The sequence below is a fragment of the Octodon degus genome, unplaced genomic scaffold (genome assembly GCF_000260255.1).
Source record: "Octodon degus isolate 3935 unplaced genomic scaffold, OctDeg1.0 scaffold00081, whole genome shotgun sequence".
NCBI lineage: Eukaryota > Metazoa > Chordata > Mammalia > Rodentia > Octodontidae > Octodon > Octodon degus.
The window spans coordinates 7422915-7440409 of NW_004524657.1; the positions used below are offsets into that span (position 1 = coordinate 7422915).

The window sequence follows — 17495 nt, forward strand, 5'->3', positions numbered from 1 at the left end:
AAATAGGATCACAAGTCCGCATCTTGTACAGCAATTAACCACTAAGAAGAATATATGCAGTGTATTATTTGTTGAAAAATAAAAAATAAAAATAAAAATAGAAAAAAAAAGAAAAGGGAGTCCTTCTCCACTGCTGGTGAGAATGTAGACTGGTACAACCATTATGGAAATCAGTGTGGAGACTCCTTACAAAACTAGGGCTGGAAATCCCATTCAATCCAGCTATGCCCCTACTGGGAATTTTCCTGGAGGAACTGAAAACGTTATATCATAGTTATATATGTGTACTTACATTTATAGCAGCACAATTTGTGATAGCCAAATCTTGGAAACAGCCAAGATGCCCATCACCTGAGGAATGAATGAAAAAGATGTGATATTTTTATACAATGGAGTATTACTCAGTTATAAAGAATGATAAACTCAAAGCCTTTATATTTAAGTGGATGCCACTTGAAGATATACTAAGTGAAATAAACCATACCCATATGTGTAAATATCATATAGTCTCACTAGTATAAGAACTCAAAAGAAGAAATACAAGTAGAAAGTTCCAACACAATTAAAAGGAAAGTGAGAACTTGACGATTGGACAATGAGAGGGCAAGGAGAAAACCTGGGAAACAGGAGAGGGGCAAAGCCATACATTTGTACACAGAAGATGGGTAAGGCAATGATCCTGAGAAACTTCAGGTTTTTGAAACTAGAAGTTAATTGGTACAATTCTCACCCTGACTCACTATACATGCTGATACAATTGATCTGATTTGGAGGGAAGGCAAAACAGTGTTCACAAAGGGCAAGAATTCATTCCTAGATGGGGTATGAGTTGCCTTTTGTCAGGCATGATTGGATCATCACCTGTTGTGGGACAGAAGTTATATATGTGAACAACTACTATGATGGCAGTGAAGTGAACAAGGACTACCAGTTCACCTTCCTGGATGTGCATCCCACCTTGGATTTGCTGTCAGCTGCATGGGACAGAATGAAGGTGGCTTGGTGGCATTAGACTTCATAACCATTGTTCTGTTTGTGATGAGAAAAGATAAAGTATTTTTTTTTTCTGAAAGGTACATTAAACTTTTTCCCCTAAGCTGAAATTCACTCATGATGTAAGGAGAACTTGGAGTGTCTGTCACACTTTGTCATGGTGTATAGTTGTTCCCCCAAAGCCTCATGCAGTCTTGGGGCAGCTTCTATAGTTTGTGATTGATTACTGTGGGTGTGGATGCTACACCTGCCGTGGGGCAGGTAATTTGCATTACAGTGTAGGGTGGGAAGAGAAGCCAGCTGCTTGAGCTGCTGCTACCCCTCCTTTCACTCTTGCTCTTTGCCACCACCATGATAGTTTGCCCTCTGCCATGTGCTGCTCTGTCTTGGAGCCACCTGAGTATGGACTGAAACCTCCAGTAACTGTGAACTGAAAAAAACTCTGCTTCATTTTGAGTGTCAGGTATTTATCCCAGCAACAAGAGAAGAGCAAGTATGACACACTTCATCATTTACTTAGTGAGGCCTATCATGCTCCATTAATCTTTCAGTCACATATTGCCTTGCAGTTTATAGTAGACCACTTTAAGTTTTCCTCCCACTTCATTAAAGTGGGACACAATCCTTTGGATTTTCCTTCAAAAAATAAATAACTAAATAAAACACAATTGTGGGGCCAGGGAGATAGCTCAGTAGGATACGTGCTTGCCTGGCAAGTTCAAGGGCCTGAGTTCAATCCCTAGTTCCACCAAAAACAAAACAAAACAAAACAAAACAAAACAAAACACAGTTGTTCTTGAGCCTCTTCAGAAGATGAGAACAAGCCTCACACTAATTTTCATGATCATAACTCGAGCATATTCTCTATGTTGACTTTCTGTTTCCATCTCCAGAGTGATGTGCACAACAGTGCCTTGGATCACACAGGTTTGTGGCCAAATGTCTCACCAGACAGAGTAGGAGGTAATAAAAGTACATGATGATGAAAAACACATCCATAAAAGCAGCTTATCCTGCTTGCTTATGAACCCATTGCCAAGACAATCAAAGATACTTATGAAGATAAAGTTGCTAGCATAACATAAAGATGAATAAGAAAATGGGGAATAGAGTGGTACAGAACTTCTGGATTGGAGACAGGAAAGACTGAAAACGATTTAGTAACTTCTGTTTTCCCCTTGCTGCACCTCATTCTATTACTTCCTTACCTGCCTTACAGACCCTAGGTCTCTTAGTAAAGGAAACTTAGGCCTTCACTTTGTTAAATTCAAATCAATTATTTTTTCTTTTTACTCCATCCCTCAGCAAAATTTCACTTCCTCTGAAAAATATTCTTCCCTTCCATTTCCACTTCATAGGATACTGCTTCTTTTCTGAGTTCTGCTAAACTTCTAGCTTTGTGAACTTAAAATAACCTAGGAATTAGTCTTTAAAACATCTTGTCTATCTACCCTTAATACCAGCATTTACCCAAACTTCCCCCATGCATGCCACACTCCTGTAATCCCCAGTGCACTCAGATGTGCAGCATATGTCTGAAGCTCAAGTCTACTCATCATAGCTCTGAACATCCTCAACTAGGTATGCTCTACCACAATCTTCCCCTACTTAATGAAAATTTGACCTTTGCAGTTACACAAAAATATTTTTATGTCCTTGATTTTTTTTCCTCTCACTTCCTACAATCAACATATTAAAAAATTCTGGTGGCTTTGCCTCTAAAATATACCCAGAATATAGTCACTTCACTCTACCTGTATTGCTACAACTCTAGTCCAGGCAAGAATTACAACTATGATATTCTTCCAGTAGTAACCTGCTTTTTGACTTTACCATTCTTAAAATATCCTCAACACAGAATCCTTTAACACAGAAGCCTGTGGTCCTTTTAGTATATATCAGGCCTAACCCTTCACGAGGGTCTACACGGCTATAAAAGTTATCCTCATCACTTCTCCAACCTCATTTTAGACTCTCCAGGAAGCCACAAAGACTTTGCTTTTCCCTTGAAAATATTAGGTTCCCCTTGACAACTGGGTCTCTGAACTTAGTGCTCCTTCTGCTTAAAATTGTTTTGCCTTTATTTCCTCTAAGGCTATGATCAAATAATACGTTTTTCACAACAATTGCTTGTATCACCCCAAATTGTGTCATTAACCTATCTACTTTCCTCATTCATTTGCCCTGTGGTACATCTTTTTTAATCTACTGCATAATTACAGATTTACTGTTTTTACTTATTATAACTTCCTTCCTTGCTTAATCTTTTTGTATGAATGCAGCATGTTTTTCTATTTTTATTCATCACTTAATCCTAGCTCTTAGAACTGTGTTTAGCATATACTTAAGTGTATGTAATGCAAATGTTGGGTAGATGGATGGATAAATGGGGAGAAGGACAGATGAATAAAGACAGAGAGAGTGGCAGGCCTCAGGCTTTAGCTGTCAGTTACCTGAAAGTTCCAGAAGACAAAGCATCAACTGACATACATTAAACATTAAACAAATATATCTTCAGTATATCCCATGCCCATTGAGCTGCAGTGCTAGAACCTAACATAAAATGAAGTTAATTCTATAGAATCATTAAAATTAAGCTTATCTTCACTTTGTCCCTACCAACTGCAACCCACATTCACAGGTTATGAAAACATTTATGACTGTAGGAGTCAAGAAAAACAGTGCTTGGTTAGGAGGCTAGATGAAGGTGAAAAACGCAAGGTAATCAACTTTAATTTTATTTTCATGATGTAACAGGCACTGTATTAGTCTTTGATAATGTTAGCTTATGAAATTTTCACCATTTTGGATAGTGATAATACATCTCTTTTGCAAGTAAAGAAACTGAAGTTGAGAAAAATTACTTGTACAATGTCACAAAAACACTCCAGTGGATTCATTCTAGATATTTGTGAATCAAAATTATTGCTTCTTATGCATTAACAAACTGAAAGTTACACCATAAGTGGCCCACTTACCACTAAATATTCAATCTCAGTTGTCCTTTCTGAGCTATTCATCTTATTTAGCCTCAAGAGATGAAGCACCTTAAAATTGAAACATCAGAGATTAAAAAGTAGATAAAATTGAGCCTTTGTTTCTTTCATAGCTAATGTTAAAATTTTCTAAGATAGAAAAGAATGTAGCTACTTGGGAGATTGGGATAGGAGGACCTCCAAGTTCCAGTCCATCAGAGCAACTGACTGAAATCTTGTACTGAAGTAAAAAAAAAAAAAAAAACCTGAAGATGTAGCTGTTTTAGCCTAACCCCAGGTTAGAGCCTGGGAATCACAAAAGAAAGACAAAAGAAACTCCAATTTTATAGCTTGCATTCAGTTTTACACACACACACACACACACACACACACACACACACACAGGCCTGGTGCATTAAGCATCAGTAAGAAACACACAGTATTATATTAAATTTAACACACTGTTGTGTCAATCCAATGGCTCATTTATGTGGAAGATGGGCTGTTCAGCAGTTAACTATCCTGGCAGAAGCTGCTTATTGTTGAGGTCTATTTTAACATCACCAACCTTGCAATAAGACAGAGCAATCTCTTTTCTTCTATTTCATCAAGGCTTTCTACCTGGGCATTGTATGTAGTACCAGTGTCCTCTACTTCCATCCAGTGTATGGAAACCTGGCCCACACCAATATCCTGGAATTAATATCAGTAGACATACAAGGCTGATTGTAATCCCATTGGTAAAGTCCTAAGTCTGAAGAGGAAGTCTATAGTGTACTTGAAGAATCATATTTCTCAGGGCCTCACAAATTCTACAGCTTTTTCTGTGTTTCTCAGTTCTCTCAAGTGTAACAAAAGTGAAAAAAATAGAACAGTTGTTTACTTTATCACTTTTGCAGGTTTATTTATCAAGCTGGGTACCAAATAAAAATTATGCCCTCATACTCTTGTCTTAACTGATTTGGTGTTTAATCCCCTTTAAGATCTGGTCTTCAGGCCACATTCACTTCTGGAATAACTTCCATGCTGATTCTAAGCTTACAGCTAAAAATCAATGACTATTGTTTATTTTTTGTGTGGATGCCATATTTGTTTGTAGAAATGGGGTATTGAAGTCACCCATTATAATTGCATTGTGACTTCTCTGCTCATTTATGTCAAGTAGTGTTCATAAAATTGTATGAATTGAAGTTCAGTGCACATAATTTATGAGCATTGTACTTCCTAGGTGAATTATCTTTAATAAATATGTAGTAAAATTCATGTCATTTCTAATTTTTACTTGGAGTCTACTTGGTTGGATAAGATAATGGCTCCACCTGCTCATTTTCAGATTCCATTCCCCTGGTATATCCTTCTCCACACTATCACATTGATTTTATGTGTAAATTTGCAGGTAATGTGTTTCATACAGGCAATATACATTTCTATCCTTTTTAGATCCTATCTACTAAACTGTGTCTTCTACTTGAAGAATTAAGACTATTTATATTAGGAAATGTTAGAAAAAAAGTATATACTAATCTCACTTTGTGATTTCTATGATGTTTGATTCTTTCCTATAGCACTTACATTTTGGTTTACTCTTCTTTTGTAGGTAGTATTCATTTCAGTATCCTTTTAGATGTTACTCATAAATTAGTTTCTGCTCTTATGTAAAGGTCTTTAATAAGAAAACCTTTATTATTAAAGGAATTATACTTTTTCTGGATATAGTAATCTAGTTTGTCAGATATTTTCTGTCAGGGTTTGAAATACATCATTCCATACCCTCTTGGCCTTTAGAGTTCCCCCTAAGAATTTTATTGTTACTGAGATAGATTTTCCTTTAAAAGTGATCAGGCATTTTCTTCTTGTGACATTCAATATTATTATTTTGCATTATATTCTTTATATTTTTAACTGTGATATGATGAGAGTTTTTTTTTTTAAGTCATGGTTGTTTTCATTCCTAAGTGCTTCCTTACTAAGTTATCTCCATCTTTATCCAGATTTCAGAATTTTTTGCTATTATGTCACTGAATAGGTGTTCTATGTCCACATTTTGTATTTGAGCCCCTTTTGTATTCCAAAAATGTTAAAATTAGATTTCAATTGTATGGGTTTTTCATGGCTTTACATATCTTCTTACATTTTTATTGAAGTCAAAACAATTGATCAATTCTCTTCAACCACCATGATTCTCTCGAATGCTTAATTGCACCTACTAATTAGACTCTTGAAGATTTATTTTTAATTTGTTTTATTGAGATTTTCATGTTCAAGTTCCTGAGAGGTCTTTAGGATTTCTAATTCTTTATCAAATTATGTCTCTGTATCTTGTATTGCTCTCAATTTTTATTCTTATTTATTTGTATCCTTTTTAGTTCATTGTTAACAGATACCATCATTTTATTTTTAATTATTTGGTATTTGTCTACCTTGAAATGATTGGAATCAATTACTGTGAAGATATCTTTTTCAGGAGCTATGGAAAGTTGCTTTTTCATTTTGGGAGTGTTTCTATATTAAGATATTCATTTTTTGGTTGGATATTGCTTCCATTTTTTATGTGAGAGCCTTTTTTGGGAATAATTTTATCAAAATGAATATACTGGAGCTATTAGTTTTATTGTGGAGTGCTCACTGTATTTCTGGTGTATTTCTTGGTATGGTTTCCTTATTGGCAATGAATAGATTACTTTGACATACTGTATACTGTGTTAGAGTCTGAGCGCCCTGATTTTGCTATAGGTTTCACAAAGATGAGTTTTTCTTTTGGCTGTGGCAATTATGATTTCACAGTCTATGATTACTACTTTAGTCTTGTCAATAATGTACAGTATGAAGGCCTGCAAGATAGCTCAGCGACTAAGCACCTGCTTAGGCAAACTCAGGGACTAGGATTCATCCCTGGCACCTCATGCCACACCAGTCTCACCCAAATAAATGACTGAGTCTGGGGTGGTGGTAGTGCATGCCTGAAATCCTACATGTGGGAGGCTTAAAAACAGGAGGATCACTTTGAGTTCACATTGCATAGTGAGACCCTGCACAAAATAAAAAACAAAGAAACAAAACAAAACAATATACAGTACTGTCTTAAACTTTGTGAGAATGACCTGCACTGAAGCTTCATGTGCATGATGCTCATGGTTCTTGCGTTGCTTCTTTCTACACTGATTACATGATTGATGACCCAAAAATAAATCTTCAGAATTACCCCAGTCATTGATACTCAGAGCCTGACCATTGTCTGAGATTTTTAGTCTTTGTTCTTTGAGTTAAAATGTGCCCAAATGTGGAAGTGGGTTGTGCTTGAGATAAGGCTTGCTGCCTTTTATTTATATTGGAACTGTAGCTCATTGTGAAGGTATTTATACAAAGTACTTGAAGTGTCACATGTGATCCATAGTACCAAACTGAAAAGGGATAATAACTGATGGTCACCAATACCTAGTAGAAAACTTAGATACAGAAATATGGCAAAAAGTAAATACCAACTATGACAACCACAGTCCTGATAATGATCACTACAAGAATTGTAGGGGCAGAAGTGCTGAAAACTAAAATACTATAACTGGTGATATAAATATGAGTAAGAAAGAGATAGGAAGAGAAAACGATGAGGTAGAAAAGAGCAAGAAAAGACAAAGCAAACAAAAAGTGGAAAGTAGATCAAGGTACCAAACATGGTAGCACAGGCCTGCAGTCCCAGTCACCTGAGAGGCTGAGGCAGGAGGACCACATATCTGAAGAGAGTCTAAAAGTCCAGAAAAACACTGTCTCAGCAATGTATTCTTTGAAAAAACAAGGTGTATATCAATAGTTAGTCATCTCTGTGTTCAGTTCCCAACATCACCTTCACATACACAATGACTTCCACCCATACAAATGCACACACATGAATGCACATGCACACATACACATAACACACTTATTCATGAATTAAAGACAAAAATAATTAATGACTTCTGTTGAATGAAATCATTAAAGTGCTTAAATAAGTGAAGCAATGGAGTTAAAAATATAAAAACCAAAATAATTTTGACATTAGGAGAAGAAAGTGGCAAGGAACAAGAAAAATATTCAAAAAATATTAGTAAGAAAAAAATGTTGCCTGACGAGTATGTGGGAGAGCTTCCAATCTCCCAGGTGACTGCTGGACCTCCAGAACCAGCTCAGGCCTGGCCTGTAAGTGAGAACATCCACCACACTCTTGGGACCCCTTTAGACCCAAAACAAGCCCAGTCCTGATGAGTGTGTGGGACAGCTTCTGCACTCCTCTGTTCAGGACCCAGCCCAGGCCCGCTGCATGATTGAGAACTTCCACCATGCCTCCGGACCCCTCCAGACCCAGCCCAAGCCAGGCCTAGTCAGTATGTGGGAGAGCTTCCATGCTGCCCTTTGCCAGCTGGATCCCTCCAGATCTAGCCCTGGCCCACTTGTGAGTGAGTTCTTCTAACCTGCTCTCTGGACCGCTCAAGACCAAACCCAGGCCTGACAAATAGGCCTAGGGTGAAACTCTGCAGCTGAAGTCCCTGCACAGATGCTAGGGGCCAGAACCACCCAGTTAATCCAGGAGCAGAACATCTTGCCAGATGCGAACAAGAGGTTCACTTCCAAGGGCTGCAGCAGGAAGGAGCTGAGCAAAGTAGACAGACTCAAGCAAGGCACAACTGGATGAATTCAAACTTCATAGATCTGCACCAGAAATTCATTAGGTGCTAAGGTTATACAAGCACTAAAGCTCTACACCAAAGGTCAGAGGACAGTTCTATACAAAATGACAAAGAGAAGGAGCAAAATGAAATCACAGGCTCCGAGCCCACACAAAACAAGTGCAGAAGACACTAACAGAGAAGAAATTGGGAATCATACAGCTGAAATGTCTGAAAAAAAGAAGTAAAGAAACAACTGCAGAAAGGTATAGAGGAACTCAGATCAGAAATAACCTCTTAAATAAAAAAAGAAATCTCTGAATTACAACATCTGAAGTAAAGAATCAAATGCAGAAACATATAAAGGAAATCAGATCAGAAATAATCTCTGAAGTAAAAAAAGAAAGGATAAGTATAATGAAAGAATAAATTCTTCTCAAGAAGGCATTGATAAAAGAAAGAGGAGATTAGAAAAAAATGGAATTCTTGAATGAGGAATATAGGAAAGAATAGATCGCATGAAGCAGAATCAAAGGGATATAGAGGAACTTAAAATTTTAATCACGAGGCTCGGCGTTGCGGCTCATGGGCGGAGGTCGTGGTTGCCTCGGGCGGAGTGAAATTACGCGCAAACCTCGCCGCGAAGATGGAGGGCCCTTTGTCCGTGTTCGGGGACCGCAGCACCGGGGAAGCGATCCGCTCTCAGAACGTTATGGCTGCAGCTTCTATTGCAAATATCGTAAAAAGTTCACTTGGTCCAGTTGGCTTGGATAAAATGTTGGTAGATGATATTGGTGATATAACCATTACTAATGATGGTACCACCATCCTGAAGTTGCTGGAGGTAGAACATCCTGCAGCCAAAGTTCTTTGTGAGCTGGCGGATCTGCAAGACAAAGAAGTTGGAGATGGAACGACCTCAGTGGTTATCATTGCAGCAGAACTTCTGAAAAACGCAGACGAACTTGTCAAACAGAAAATTCATCCCACATCAGTTATTAGTGGCTATTGGCTTGCTTGCAAGGAAGCAGTGCGCTATATCAGTGAAAACCTAATTATTAACACAGATGAACTTGGAAGAGATTGCCTGATTAATGCTGCTAAGACGTCCATGTCTTCCAAAATTATTGGAGTAAATGGTGATTTCTTTTCCAATATGGTAGTGAATGCTGTACTTGCTGTTAAGTACACTGATGCACGAGGCCAGCCTCGCTACCCGGTCAACTCTGTTAATGTTCTGAAAGCCCACGGGAGGAGTCAGACGGAAAGCATGCTGATCAGCGGCTATGCGCTCAACTGTGTGGTGGGATCTCAGGGCATGCCCAAGAGAATAGTTAATGCAAAAATTGCTTGCCTTGACTTCAGCCTGCAAAAAACAAAAATGAAGCTTGGTGTTCAGGTGGTTATTACAGACCCTGAGAAACTGGACCAGATCAGACAGAGGGAATCAGATATCAGAAAGGAGAGAATTCAGAAGATTCTGGCAACCAGGGCCAATGTGATTCTTACCACTGGTGGCATTGATGACATGTGTCTGAAGTATTTCGTGGAGGCGGGTGCTATGGCAGTTAGAAGAGTCTTAAAAAGGGACCTGAAACGCATTGCTAAAGCTTCTGGAGCAACTGTTCTATCAACATTGGCCAATTTGGAAGGTGAAGAAACTTTTGAAGCTACGATGTTGGGACAAGCAGAAGAAGTGGTGCAAGAGAGAATCTGTGATGATGAACTGATCTTGATCAAAAACACGAAGGCGCGGACATCCGCATCGATTATCTTACGTGGGGCCAATGATTTCATGTGTGATGAGATAGAGCGCTCTTTACATGACGCACTGTGCGTGGTGAAGAGAGTTTTGGAGTCCAAGTCGGTGGTTCCCGGTGGGGGTGCGGTGGAAGCCGCCCTCTCCATCTACCTTGAAAACTACGCCACCAGCATGGGATCTCGGGAACAGCTTGCTATCGCGGAGTTTGCGGGATCTCTTCTTGTCATTCCCAACACACTGGCGGTGAATGCTGCCCAGGACTCCACAGATCTGGTTGCAAAGTTAAGAGCTTTTCATAATGAGGCCCAAGTTAACCCAGAGTGTAAAAATCTAAAATGGATTGGCCTGGATTTGATCAATGGTAAGCCAAGAGACAACAAACAAGCAGGGGTGTTTGAACCAACCATAGTTAAAGTGAAGAGCTTGAAATTTGCGACAGAAGCTGTAATTACCATTCTCCGAATTGATGATCTGATTAAGTTACATCCGGAAAGGAAAGAAGATAAACGTGGAGGCTATGAGGATGCTGTTCATTCTGGAGCCCTGAATGACTGATGTGATTTCCCTTTCATTTAATTTATAATGATTTTAGACGTAATGTCTTGTGGCTTGAGTATCACACATTAAAGTACAGCAAGCAGCAAAAAAAAAATAATAATAAAATAAAATTTTAATCACACCCTTGCAAAACCATTTGAGTGAAAGTGAAGATAGAGTTAGATCTTGAAGAATCCATTGCAGCTAGTGAAAAGGGAAGAAAGGATCTCTTAAAAATGACTAGGATGTAGGAAAAATAACTCATCACCTGCACGATGATGCAAAGATGAACAACGTGAGACTAATAACATCAATGAGAAAGAAGGAGCCAATACAAATGATATAAAAAGAATATGGGCAGAAGTGATAGCAGAAAACTTCCCAAATATGAGGAAACAATCTGACATTCAGGAAACCGAAGCATACAGAACTCCAAATAACATCAAGCCAATTAAAGACACACAAGACATATAATAATGAAGATTCCAGAAATTCAGCACAAGAACAATATACTCAAAGCTGATAAAGAAAAAAATAGATAACATTAAAAAAAACCCATCAGAATAATGGCTGACTTTTCTTCACAAACCCTGAAATCAAGAAGAACATGGTGCAGAATACTTCAAGTCCTCTATGAAAACAAATTCCAGCCCAGAATACTATACTCTGCAAAACTCTCTTTCAAGATTGATGAAGAAGGAGCCGCCAAGATGGCTCAGTAGAATAAGCACTTCCCTGGCAAGTGCAAGGGCGTGAGTTCAATCCCCAGTTCTGGAAAAAAAAAAGATTGATGAAGAAATGAAATACTTCCATGACAAATAACAACTAAAGAATTTCATGATGACAAGGCCAATCCTACATAGACTACTAAAAGATGTTCTAGAGAGGGACTAAAATGGGCCAAACTACATGAACAAGAACAGAAAGAACCTACTAAAGTGGCCAAACAATTAAACACAGGAGAAAAAGGAGTAAATAGCAGCAGGTAAATAAGATGTCAATCATAAGTCAATACATCTCAACTATAACCATCAATGTAAATGGACTCTGTTCACTAATTAAAAGAAATCGACTGGCAGAGGAGATTAGGAAACAAAATCCAACAATATGCTGTATACAAGAAACACACTTAACTCATAAAGAAATTCATAGGCTGAAAGTCAAAGGAAGGAACACAATACTACATGCCATAACACATTAAAAAAAAAGCAGAGGCAGCAGTCCTGTTCTCAGACTGTTTCAACTTCAAACCAAGAATGATCAACAGAAATAAAGAAGGTCATTATATACAGATTAGGGGAACAATTCGAGAGGAAGAGGTAGTACTCATAAATATATACACACCAAACAAAGGAGCACCCAAATATATAAGACAAATCTTCATGGACATGAAAAAAATCTAATATCTAATACCACAATCTTAACAGGAGACCTTAACACCCCCTTATCCTAAAAAGATAGGTCAAGCAGACAAAAAATTAGCAAAGAAGTAGCAGAACTGAACCAAAGCTGAGAAGAAATGGACTTAGTGGACATATACAGAGTGTTCCACCGAACCACAGCTGAATACACATCTCTTTAAGCTGCACATGGTCATTTTCTTTTTTTTTTTTCAAAATTTTATTGATAAACAGATAGCAATGAGATAGTTTCAAATCAAATCGGAAGTACAGATTCAACAAATAACACACTGCATATATATTCTTCTTAGTGGCTAATTGCTGTACAAGATGTGGACTTGAGATCCTATTCACAAACACCATTAGAAAAAATCATTCTATTCATTAAGAGAATGCCACTATATATCTATCCTAACCACTTTGAATGGTCATTTTCTAAAATAGATAATTACTAGTCCATAGATCATGCTTAAGTATATGCAAGAAAACAGAAAATATCTCATGCATATTATCTGACCACAGGGAAATGAAATGAAATAAACAACAAGAGAAATCAGAAAAACACCATAAATACATGGAAATTAAACAACACCATACACAGCAACCAATGGGTCACAGACGAAATTAAACAAGAAATTTAACAATATCTACAATTCAATGAAAATGCATCCACAACTTATTGGAATTTATGGGATATGCTGAATGCAGTTCTGAGAGGGAAATTTATAGCTGTGAACTCATGCATTAGGAAAACAGAACGGACACAAATAAACACCCTTAAGCTGCACCTCCAAGAACTAGAAAAGGAAAAGCAAACCAAACCCAAAGCGCAAAGATGGGAAGAAATCATAAAGATCAGAGCAGAAATTAATTCAAGCAAGATGAAGAAAACAGTTCAAAGAATTAATGAAACAAAAAGAGCGTTCTTTGAAAGATTAAATGAAATTGATAAGCCCCTAGCTATCCGCATCAAAAAGAGGAAAGAAAAAATTCAAATACAAGCAATAAGGAATGAAAAGGGTATTATTACCACAGACCTAGTGAAAATTGAGAAAATTATGAAGAGCTACTTTGAGAATCTTTACTCTCACAGAATAGAAGACATAGAAGAAATGGACAGATTCCCGCAAAGGAACAAATTACCAAAATTGAACCAAGAAAATATAACAACTCTCAGTAACCCAATAAGAGCCAATGAAATCTGAGATGCAATAAAAAACCTACTGACAAAGAAAAGTCCATGTCCTGATGGATTCACAGATCAATTATACAAGAAATTTATGGACGATGTAATCTGTGTACTCCTCAAACTCTTCTATGAAATTGAAAAGGAAGCAATCCTCCCCTTCATTCTTGAAGGCAACTATCATACTGATTCCAAAACCAGGGAAAGATATAGCTAAAAAAGAGAACTACAGGCCAATCTCTCTCATGAACATACATGGAAAAATCTTCAAAAATCCTAACAAATAGCAAATAGAAAATCATCAGGAAGATTATACACAATGATCAGGTAGGATTCATCCAAGGGATGCAAGGATGATTCAATATATGCAAATCTATAAGTGTAATACACTATATCAATACAGTCAAATTCAAAAACCATACATTCATCTGAATCGATCCAGAAAAGTCTTTCAACAAAGTCCAACACTCATTGATGCTCAAAGTCCTACAGAAAATTAGAATAGATGGCCTCTACTTAAATCTGATAAAAGCCATCTGTGACAACCCAATGGCTAATATAATTCTAAATGGGGAAATATTGTAAATTTTTTTTCTCAGATCTGGTACAAGACAAGGATGTGCTCTATCACTACTCCTATTCAATAGATATCTGGAATCACTAGCTAGATCCATTAGAAAAGAGAGAAAAATAAAAGGAATAAGAATAGGTAAAGAAGAAGTTAAAATATCACTATTTGCAGATGACATGATATTTTACTTGGAAGACCCAAAAAAACTCCAGCAAGGAGATACTACAGTTGATACACAATAGCATAGCAGGATAAAAATCAATACCCAAAAGTCTATAGCATTCCTTTACACAGATAACAAACACACTGAGAGGGAAATTATAGAAGCAATACCTTTTACAATAGCACCATGGAAAGTGAAATACCTTGGAATTAATCTAACAAAAGTCTTTAAAGATCTATTCAATGAAAATTACAGTACTCTAAAAAAAGAGATAGTAGAGGATTTCAGAAAGTGGAAAGATATTCCTTGCCCTTAGATAGAAAGAACCAACATTGTGAAGATGGCCATATTCCCAAAGTTTCCGTGCAGATTTAATGCAATCCTTATCAAACTAAAACCAACACGCCTCACAGACCTAGGGAAATTGTTTCTAAAATTTATTTGGAACCAGAAAAGACCTAGAATAGAAAAGGCAAACCTGGGCAACAAAGACAAGGTGCAAAGCATTAGAATTTCTGACTTGAAATTATACTACAAAGCTGCTGTGATAAAATCAGCATGGTAGTGGCAACAAAATAGATCTGAAGATCAATGGAATAGTTTAGAAGATGCGGAAGCATCTACAAACACACTCTGCCACCTTATCTTTGACAAAGAGGCCAAACATGCTTATTGGAAGAAAGATAGACTTTTTAACAAATGGTGCTGGAAAAACTGGCTCTCTACATGCCAAAAACTAGTAGTTGGCCAGGTCTATTACCATGCACTAAGGTGAAGTCAAAATGGATTAAAGATCTAAACTCTAAAATAAAAACAGGGGCCAGGAGATGGCTCAGTGGAATAAGCGCTTCCCTGGCAAGCACAGGACCTGAGTTCAATCCCTGGTTCCACAAAAAAACCAACCAAAAACCTTAGATCAGAATATAAAAATGATGGAAACCCTGAATAAGCAATTTAGGAAAGAAATAGAATGTATGAAACAGGTTCAAAGTGATATACAGGAAATTAAAACCTCAATCACAAGCTGGCAAAGCCATTTCAGTAAAAGTGAAAATAGACTTTCTGACCTGAAAGACAACATTGCAGCTAGTGAAAAAATAAGAAAAGATCTCTTAAAAACAACTTGGATGCAGGAAAAAATAATTCAATACCTGCAAGACGATGCAAAGATGAACAATGTGAGACTAATTGGCATAAATGAGAAGGAAGGAGTCAATACAAATGATATAAAAAGAATATGGGCAGAAGTAATAGCAGAAAACTTCCCAAATATGTGGTAACAATCTAACATTCATGTAACTGAAGCATATAGAACTCCAAATAACATCAACCCAATGAAAACCACACCCAGACATAATAATCATGATCTCAGAAATTCAGCATAGGAAGAGTACACTAAAAGCCGCTAAAGAAAAGAAACAGATCACATTTAAAGGAAAACCCATCAGAATAACGGCAGATTTTTCTTCACAAACCATCAAGTCAAGAAGAGCATGGAGCAAAGTACTTCAAGTCTTGTAAGAAAACAAATTCCAACCCAGACTGACCTATCCTGCAAAACTATCTTTCAAATATAATGGAGAAGTGAAATACTTCCATGACAAAGAACAACTAAAGAATTTCATGATGACAAAGCCAAGCCTACACAGACTACTAAATGATGTTCTAGAGAGGGAGCAAATTGATCACAGCCCCATGAATGAGAATGGAAAGAACCCACCAAATAGGGCAAACAATTAAATGCAGGAGAATAAGAGGTTAAAAAAAAAACCTGCCTACACAGAGAGACCATTTCACAAAAGAGAAGAAAGCAAGAAGACAGTCAGGAAAGGGGAAGGGAAGGAGAGGAGAGAGAAGAAAAAACAGCCAAATTTCCAAAGTCATTGTACCTCAGTATTTTGGTTGCTGTTGTAGCTATTTGACCCCTAGGCCTTGTGGTTGCTGGATAACTACTTTACTACTAACCCATACCTTAATCCTCATTAAAGTAGTTATGAAAAAAAGCTCCACATCATTAGCCATCCATGAAATGCAAAGTAAAGCTACACTGAGATACCATCTCACCCTAGAAAGAATGGCTATCTTAAAGAAATCAACCAACAGCAAATGTTGGAGTGGTTGTGGGGAAAAAGTAACCCTTCTCCACTGCTGGTGGGAATGTAGACTTGTGCAACCATTATGGAAATCAGAGTGGAGACTCCTTACATCTGGGAACTGAATATCTCATTCAATCCAGCTATACCCCTACTGGGAATCTTCCCAGAGGAACTGGAAATGTCATAACATAGTGATATATGTGCACCTATGTGTATAGCAGCACAATTAGTGATATCCAAATCCTGGAAACAACCAAAATGCCTATCATCTGAGGAATGGATGAAAAAGATGTGGTATTTTTATAGAATGGAATATTTCTCAGCTCTAAAGGATGATAAACTCATAGCCTTTATACTTAAGTGGATGTCACTTGAAGATAAACTCTTAAGTAAAATAAACCATACCCACATGTGTAAATATCATATTATTTCCCTAGTTCAAGAACTCAAAAGAAGAAATAAAAATAGAAAGATATAACACAATTAAAAGGAAAGCAAGAACTTAAGGATTAAGCAATGAAGAAAGGGCAGGGCAAAAAGCTAGGAAACATGACAGTGGAACAACTGTACATTTATATGCAGAAGATGGTTAAGCAATGAGCCTGAGAATCTTCAGCAGGATTTTGAAACTAGCAGTTAATTGGTAGGATTCTCACCCTGACTAACTATACATACTGATAGATGTGAACTAAGAAACTGCAGTGAAGAAAGCAATGTGTAATAGTAAGGTCATGCTTGGTTTGTCTGTTATTCTGGTCTTCTCAATATGCACTGATTGTCACATCATACCAATTACTGTCATATTGTCTCTTAAGTAAATGTGTGTTTAAAAAAAGGTGAATAAATGAAAATTAGAGACAAGGAAAAATTGTCATAGGAGTGTCCTGCTGCAATGTGTATATGGTTAGATTTCAAATTTCTGTGTAAAAATATGTGATTATTTATTTCTGTTTTTAAACATTCTTTTTTAATTTTGTTTTTCTTCACATTCTGTATGGATTTAAAGTTTATTATATCAATACTTGATGGAGAATACCTGGTCCATGCTATGTCTAAGATGTTTGATATTCAGACAGGTTAAGCTCAACTGCCTATGGTGTAGTGTAATACTATCGTTAAGCTTCTCTTCTGGAGGGTTAATAACTTAAGTTTACAGACTGAAAATTAGAGGA

At 37.1% G+C, this 17495-nt stretch overlaps 1 protein-coding gene and 1 pseudogene across 1 annotated transcript; both read left to right on the top strand.

Moving 5' to 3' along the window:
• The window catches only part of LOC101571769, a 7080-nt pseudogene extending 6068 nt beyond the window's left edge, over positions 1 to 1012 (top strand).
• Positions 1013 to 9180: 8168 nt separating this feature from the next.
• Positions 9181 to 11009, top strand: LOC101569887 (T-complex protein 1 subunit alpha). The gene has a single exon (XM_004636586.3). It carries the CDS (start codon positions 9255 to 9257, stop codon positions 10923 to 10925), a length of 1671 nt encoding a protein of 556 aa, XP_004636643.1. The 5' UTR covers positions 9181 to 9254; the 3' UTR covers positions 10926 to 11009.
• The last annotated feature ends 6486 nt before the right edge of the window (positions 11010 to 17495 follow it).

What these genes read in the sequence shown, in the direction of transcription:
- LOC101569887 (XM_004636586.3), top strand. Translation starts at nt 9,255, where the DNA reads ATGGAGGGCCCTTTGTCCGTGTTCGGGGACCGCAGCACCGGGGAAGCG.